The 8,011-nt window shown below is 47.2% G+C and overlaps 1 protein-coding gene across 1 annotated transcript; it reads right to left on the bottom strand.

The window, feature by feature from the left end:
* Positions 1 to 468: 468 nt before the first annotated feature.
* LOC310995921 (protein NLRC3-like) lies at positions 469 to 7,697 on the bottom strand (the record flags this gene model as incomplete). Its single annotated transcript, XM_083985133.1, has 6 exons — positions 7,489 to 7,697; positions 5,520 to 7,335; positions 5,234 to 5,407; positions 4,971 to 5,144; positions 1,184 to 1,230; positions 469 to 1,031 (listed from the first exon to the last, which is right to left on the bottom strand). The coding sequence occupies exons 1-6, from the start codon at positions 7,685 to 7,687 to the stop codon at positions 469 to 471; spliced, it is 2,973 nt and encodes a 990-aa protein (XP_083841259.1). The 5' UTR covers positions 7,688 to 7,697.
* Positions 7,698 to 8,011: the final 314 nt, after the last annotated feature.

Here is an 8,011-nt window from a genome sequence, read left to right as displayed (position 1 = left end):
TTTTTTGCAGTTCTGTTAGGTCATGCTGCTGTAGGTTGCTGACATCATGCAGCATGATGATGATGATGGTAAAATGTACAGAAAAAAACACGTGTTTTTTCATCAGCATCGTCTACAGAAATGACAGTTAGAGGGGAAAAGGCTTTATGCACAGCTCCACTGCTCCTGATTCCAGGTGTCTGACCATTACTGAGACACACCTGGATTAATCAGTTTGTCCAATAATGTAAGACAGGAAATAAAGGAGCTGGTTTAAGTTCAGGAAGTAGGGGAGCTGTGCATAAAGCCTATTCAATCAACCTTTATTTAGTGGGAGCATTGGGGAAAAAAAAAAAAAACGTTTTAAAGTAGCCTAACGAAAAAGTTACTTTCTCAGTAACACATTACTTTTTGGTTTAAGTAACTCAGTTACTAACTGTCTGTTCAACAATGAGAAGGTTTCTGTGACAGAAGGAGACTCTGATTCACTCAACACAGACTCACTGAGGAACCAGGACTGGGCCTAAAGAATCCAAACCCAGGATACAGAGGTTGAGTGAAGGTGGTGTTGAAGGTGTAGATGTGGATCAGTGAGTCAGAGGAGACTCTGTAGAAGGACAGAGAGCCAGCAGGACAGTCCACATACACTGCTACTCTGTTCGAGGCAGAGGAGGAGGAGGAGGAGGAGGAGGAGGAGGAGGAGGAGGTGATAGGTATCGATCTGTTATTGTGCCAGACGTAGTAACGATCATCATCAGAGCATCTCAGAATCCAGGACTGATCGTTCAGTCCAAACACACAGTCATCACTGTCTCCTTTCCTTCTGATTCCTCTGTAACTCACTGATATAAGAACCCATCCTCTCCACTCGACCTCCCAGTAGCAGCGACCAGTCAGACCAGTTGAACACAGCAGCTGAGGCCAGTAGTCAAATCTGTCTTGATGATCAGGATACGACTGATCCTCCTCCACCCATGTCGCCTTCCTGTTGTTGTCAGACAGTTTGATCTTTGTGTTCACTGTGTTTGTGTCGATTGTGAGTGGACAGGAATCTGATGGAGAGAACAAGACACAGCTGCAGTTATTGATCATGTGATCAGTTATCGACAGTTTGATGAAGACTCATGAGGTCAGTGATGTGACAGTGTGAAGATGGTTGAATGTGCTGCTTTGTTTCCATGAATCAAAGTAAAAACAGACTTACACTTCCTCAGACCTGGTGTCAACCATGGGACTCCAGCAGGCTCCACCCTGAAAGGAGGAGGGGAGTCAGAGTTCTCTGTCAGCATGCACACATGGACATTACATGGCTCTCACACACGCACACACTGTTTTATCACTGTGTTCACATGGAGGCTTGTATGTATGGATGAACACTGAGCACAGAGAAGAAGGAGCTGGAGTCTCTCACTCTCTGACTCTCAAACTGCACAAACACACGTCACAGCAAATAAGATGAAGACACAACAGGTGGAGCTGACAAGCCCAGATATCCCACAATGCACCAAGAAAGGAGGAGGAGGAGGAGAAGAAGAAGAAGAAGACAGTCTGAAAACAGCTGTTTGATCACACACACATTCAGCCACAACACTGATTATTACACTGTTCACTACACTCATTTTCTTCTGATTGACAGCTCCAGGCCTCTGGACAGTGGTGACAGCATGTCACGCCGGCGCAAATCACGCAAGATTTGGAGGGACCAGGAAGAGGAGCTTCAGTTACAAACAAGCTTGAAATATAGACTTATTTAATTTTTTTCGGAACAATTTCGCATTTCGGGGCTTCAATACAAGACGGACATTACAGACGAGTACTATGGAGGTATTTGGATGTTTTTTGGTGTGTCTTTTTGTTACGAAGACAGTTGGTATCCATTTGCAACCGTTATATTGACATGCACTGCTACGCCGAGACCCCCTGTAACTCAGAGAAGCCACGGAGGACTCTGAAACTTCTCCCAGCCCTTAGTCCACATGAGGGTGAAATTTCAATTTTGAGTGAACTATTCCTTTAATGAGAATCTCACCAAAAAGAATGCAGACATCACCAGGAAAGCATGACAGCTGGCACAGAGGCCTCCTACTGAAACTCACAAAGGTGCTCCCTGCCTGGGCAACAGCAACCATCAAAACCCTCTTGACCAACCAGAATTTTAGAGTTCACCTTGGAGAGAACACCAGCGCATGGAGAACACAGAAAAACGGGCTCCCTCGAGGCTCAGTTCTAGCCCCAACACTGTTTAACCTCTACACTAATGACCTAACCAGCACCGAATCCCGCAAATTCATCTACGCAGATGACATCTGTCTGGCACTCCAAGCACCAGCTTTGATCAACTGGAACAAGTGCTCACAGAAGACCTCACCAAACTGGACCAGTACTGTAAAACTTGGCAGGTTAAAACCAAGCCCAGGAAAAACAGTTTGCAGTGCATTCCATCTCCTCAACCCAAAAGCTGCCAGAGAACTTAACATCCACCTGAGCGGGCTCCCACTCAAGCATGTCCCAAATCCAACCTACCTTGGAGTGACCCTTGACAGGACCCTTTCCTTCAAGGATCACTTAAAAGGAACGGCGGCCAAGGTGAAGTCCAGGAACAACTTGCTCAGCAAGCTTGCTGGTGCAGAATGGGGCGCTTCAACGTCCACACTTCGAACCTCATCACTGGCCCTTGCATATTCAGCAGCAAAATATTGTGCCCCTGTATGGTCCAGGTCATCCCACACACACCACATGGACACCCAGCTTAACACAACCATGCAAATCATTACCGGAACAATACGCTCAAAACCACTCCCCTGGCTCCCCGTCCTATCTAACATCGCACCCCCACACATCCGGCGAATAGCATCCACTCAAAAGATGCTTCAAAAGGCTGAAAACTCCCCCCACCTACCAATCCATGAAGACATCTTCAACCCACCCACTGCTCAACTCCCATCCAGACACCCTATCTGGAAGAACACTCCACCAGCTGAGTTCACCACCCAATCAGCCTGGAAAAAGGAGTGGGCGTCCAAGGAGGTCCCCAATAAACACCTGGTGTCAGACCCTACTCAACAGGTCCCCGGCACCGACCTCCCAAGGAGACAGTGGTCAACCCTCAACAGGTTCAGGACTGGATATGGCCCGTGCTTGGCCAGCCTTCACAGATGGGGCAGCAGCCCTAGCCCACTGTGTGCTTGTGGAGAGGAGCAGACAATGGAACACATCATTGAAGCCTGCCCTCTCCAACGACTGAGAGGAGGACTGGTCACCCTCCACACAGCAAATCAGGAGGCAACTGCTTGGCTGAAAGACTTTGCATTCGCTAAATGAATAAAAACAGGGCAGCACAGGCCTCGTCCCGGCCTGTTAGCCGCTCTCCTGTCCCTGCTCTGTGGTAGCCATCTCCTGTACCTGCTGTGCGGCAGTCATCAGCCTTGTCCCTGAAGCCCCTGCTGCCCTGCTCCCCGGCCCTGGTCCGGCCGACGCCTGCCCCCCGTGCTTCATTGGCGGCCTGACTGCACCTGAATGCAACATCAGTGCCTCCGTCCTTCCTCACTACACAGTGGTGACAGTTTTAACAGGCGCTACCTGGAAAACTTTCTCCCCGAGCCGACAGCTCCGCTGAGTTTCTGTGGTTACCTATGGTCACGCTGCCACTGATGTAATGTAACATGGCAGCCTCGGTTCGGTGACTTCAGAATCACAGCTGACTGGAATAATGTTGCTGTCCTCTTGTCATCTTTGTTAGCCTAGGTGATTCTGTTTCACAGACATTTGATATTGAGTATGGTGTACCTCATCCTTGCTCTGATCCTCTTTTCTTTATGCTCCCTTAGTATTCATAATCTACATTATCATTGCAGATGATATGCAGTTATATATCTCTGTTTCATCAGGAGACCCTGGTGTGTTAAACAGTCTATTTTTCCTGTTTTACAGATATTAACATCTGGATGAACACTTTAAAAAAAAAAAAAAAACTAAACGAGCCGAAAGCAGAGATTTTACTGATCTTAATTTTATTTGCCAATATAACAGAGTTGCAAAAACATCATTTTTTCAAAATTTCTAATTTTGCCAAAATTAGACATTTTTTTTAAGTCAGGATGATGCTGAAACACTTGTACATGCTTTTATCACTAGTCATTTGGACTACTGCAATTCCTTTTTTACTGGTCTCTCACTTTTGTGTCAAGTGGCATCGGCTCATTTTACCAGTACTCTGCAGTGTGGCATGTCTCCCAAATCATTTCTACGGCTAAATAAGTATATTTGTAGGCAAATCTGGGGGGTGTGGCAGCGTGGAGTGCAGCGGTGCGGGTCTCTGGCCGCAGCGGAGACAGCTCTGTGACACTCCTGTGTGACTGGCCGCCACTGAGTGCTTCGGGGCGGGGGCGGCTGGCTCACAGCGCCCGCTCCGCTGCACGATGAAAACAGCAGTGATAACGGGCTTTCAGATCCGAGTCTCAAAACCAGAAACGTTTGTAACAGCACCGGAAAAAGTCGCCAGATTTGTCGCCAGTCACTTTTGTCAAAAAAAAAGTCGCCAAGAGGGTTTGGAAAGTCGCCAGATTTAGCGAGAAAGTCGCAACACTGTAGCCGACAGCCGCACAGCACGCTGCACGCTGTCCCCAGAGCAGCATTCAAGGAGAACGATTACTCAAACAAAACCAAGATTACACAGTTTATAAAAAACATTATGTTTTGATTGTAGTTTAAAACAGTTTTTACATATCAGAGGACTACCATATTCACACACAGGGTACCTCAGAGTGTCTATTATCATAATCTGTAAAAAAAAAAAAAAAAAAAAAAGGTCATGAACGTTCGGCAGGCTGTGACGAGTTAACTCGTCAATGGTCGCGAAAGAGTTCATTTTAACTGTTGTTTAACTGTTGTTTCTGATATTGCTTTGTTCAAGCACTTGGGGTGCATTTGGACATGAAAGGTGCTCTATAAATAAAGTATATTGTTGTTGTTGTTGTTGTTGTTGTTGTTACCTGAGAAAGTCCAATCTCCAGTCTGGATCCTCCAGTCCAGCAGACAGCAGCTTCACTCCTGAGGCTCCTGCATGATTGTAGCTCAGGTCCAGCTCTCTCAGATGGGAGGGGTTGGAGCTCAGAGCTGAGGCCAGAGAAGCACAGCCTTCCTCTGTGACCAGACATCCTGACAGACTGAACACACACAACAACACAGGAGCCCTCTGTCAACACCTGCTGCTGTGATCAAGTGTCATCAGATAAACAGCTGGATGGATCCTCACCTGAGAGTCTCCAGTCTACAGTGTGGACTCTCCAGTCCACCAGACAGCAGCTTCACTCCTGAGTCCTGCAGGTCGTTGTTACTCAGGTCCAGGTGTCTGAGACTAGAGGACTGGGAGCTGAGGACTGAGGACAGAGCTTCACAGCTTCTCTCTGAGAGGTTACAGCCGCCCAGTCTGATGAGATGATCATGAGGAATTAAAGAAGAAAGGAATTTATTATGTTCTGTTGAAAACAAATAAGTGTTTTTATGTAATGATGAATAAATCGAACTATCTCTACACTTACAGAGCTTTGTTAGAGGCTTTGACCACTGGCAGCAGCCTCAGAAGAGCCTCCTCTGAAGCAGAGTATTTCTTCAGGGCAAACTCGTCCATATCTTCTACTGACGACAGTAAGATGAAGACCAGAGCCGACCATTGAGCAGGAGACAGTTTATCTGTGGAGAGACGTCCTGATCTCAGGGAGTGTTGAATCTCCTCCACTAAAGAACGATCATTCAGTTCATTCAGACAGTGGAACAGGTTGATGCTTTTCTCTGCAGAGGGAATCTCTACAATCTTCCTCTTGATGTACTGGACTGTTTCCTGATTGGACTGTGAGTCACTTCCTGTCTTTGTCATCAGACCTAGTAGGAGATTCTGATTGGTCTTGAGTGAAAGACCCAGGACGAAGCGGAGAAACAAGTCCAGGTGTCCATTTGGACTCTGTAAGGCCTCGTCCACAGCGCTCTGGTAGAAGATTGTCTCTGCAGATTTGACTCCTGTTGGTTCAGTCTTCTTCTTCTTCTTCTTGGAGGTTGTTTGTTGTTGTGACATCAGGTTGAGTCCAGAGTTGATGAAGGTCAGATGGACATGAAGAGCAGCCAGAAACTCCTGAACACTCAGATGCACGAAGCAGAACACCTTGTCCTGGTACAGGCCTCTCTCCTCCTTAAAGATCTGTGTGAACACTCCTGAGTACACTGAGGCTGCTCTGATATCGATGCCACACTCTGTCAGGTCTGATTCATAGAAGATCAGGTTTCCTTTCTGCAGCTGCTCAAAAGCCAGTTTTCCCAGAGACTCAATCATCTTCCTGCTCTCTGGACTCCAGTGTGGATCTGTCTCAGCTCCTCCATCATACTTGACCTTCTTCAGTTTTAGATGAACCACCAGAAAGTGGATGTACATCTCAGTCAGGGTCTTGGGCAGCTCTCCTCCCTCTCTGGTCTTCAACAGCTCCTCCAGAACTGTAGCAGTGATCCAGCAGAAGACCGGGATGTGGCACATGATGTGGAGGCTTCGTGATGTCTTGATGTGGGAGATGATCTTTCTGGCCTGCTGCTCATCTCTGAACCTCTTCCTGAAGTACTCCTCCTTCTGTGGGTCAGTGAACCCTCTGACCTCTGTCACCATGTCAACACACTCAGGAGGGATCTGATTGGCTGCTGCTGGTCGTGTGGTTATCCAGAGGCGAGCAGAGGGAAGCAGTTTCCCCCTGATGAGGTTGGTCAGCAGCACGTCCACTGAGGTGGACTCTGTCACATCAGTCAGGATCTCAGTGTTGTGGAAGTCCAGAGGAAGTCGACACTCGTCCAGACCGTCAAAGATGAAGACGACCTGTAACTGATCAAACCTGCAGATTCCTGCTTCTTTGGTTTCAGAGAAGAAGTGATGAACAAGTTCCACCAAGCTGAACTTTTTCTCTTTCAGCACATTCAGCTCTCTGAAGGTGAAGGGAAATGTGAACTGTATGTCCTGGTTGGTTCTGTCTTCAGCCCAGTCCAGAGTGAACTTCTGTGTTAAGACTGTTTTCCCAATGCCAGCCACTCCCTTTGTCATCACTGTTCTGATTGATCGGTCTCTTCCAGGTGGGGCTTTAAAGATGTCTTCTTGTCTGATGGTTGTTTCTGGTCTGTCTGGTTTCCTGGACGCTGTTTCAATCTGTCTGACCTCATGTTCATCATTGACCCCTCCAGGCCCTCCCTCTGTGATGTAGAGCTCTGTGTAGATCTGGTTCAGAAGGGTTTGGTTCCCTGCTTTAGAGATCCCCTCAAACACACACTGGAACTTCTCCTTCAGGACAGATTTGAGTTTCCGTCCACAAACTGGACCAGGAGTTCCTGAATAAACAAAAACACAGCAAAATTCATAGAGAAAATATAACATTTTAATTCCTCTAAATAAAGACTACATGAACATGTTTCCTCCATGTGTTGGTGTCCGTGAACGTCTCATTTGTCTATCATGTTGAATCTTTAGAGAGATCCTCTTACTGCTCTGCAGACGCTCAGCCAGCTCCTCCTGCTTCATCCTCCTCAGGAAGTTTATTGTGATCTTCACTAATGCCTCTCTGCTGCTCCTCCTCTGCTCTTCATCCTCACCATCCAACACCTCCTCATCCTCCCTCTGACTCCCTGAGCATTCTGGGTAATCTGGACTCAGAGCCTTGTGGATCTTCTTCAGCTCGTTCATGACAAAGGTCACCATGTTCTCCTCCAGCAGCTGGAACAGAAACTCCATGAGTGACAGCATCAAACTAAAACCATGGAGCCAAACATCAGATCCATGTTGGACAGACTGACAATCCACTGGTGTCAAAGTGCAGCATGGAGATGATGGTGAACACAACAGGTGTAACAGCAGCTGTTGGACATGTCCTCACCATAAATATGGAGTCCAGGTGTGTTTGATGCTGCTGGGCAGACTGACCACTGGGAACCTCTGAGCTCTCCTGGTCCACTCTGTGGAGGAATCAGTGTCAAGTCAACATCAGGACAGAGAGATAATACAAGATGG

Source organism: Trachurus trachurus (assembly GCF_905171665.1).
Source record: "Trachurus trachurus genome assembly, chromosome: 13".
NCBI lineage: Eukaryota > Metazoa > Chordata > Actinopteri > Carangiformes > Carangidae > Trachurus > Trachurus trachurus.
The sequence above is the reverse complement of the archived record's forward strand: the minus strand, read 5'-3'. Positions and strand labels throughout refer to the sequence as shown.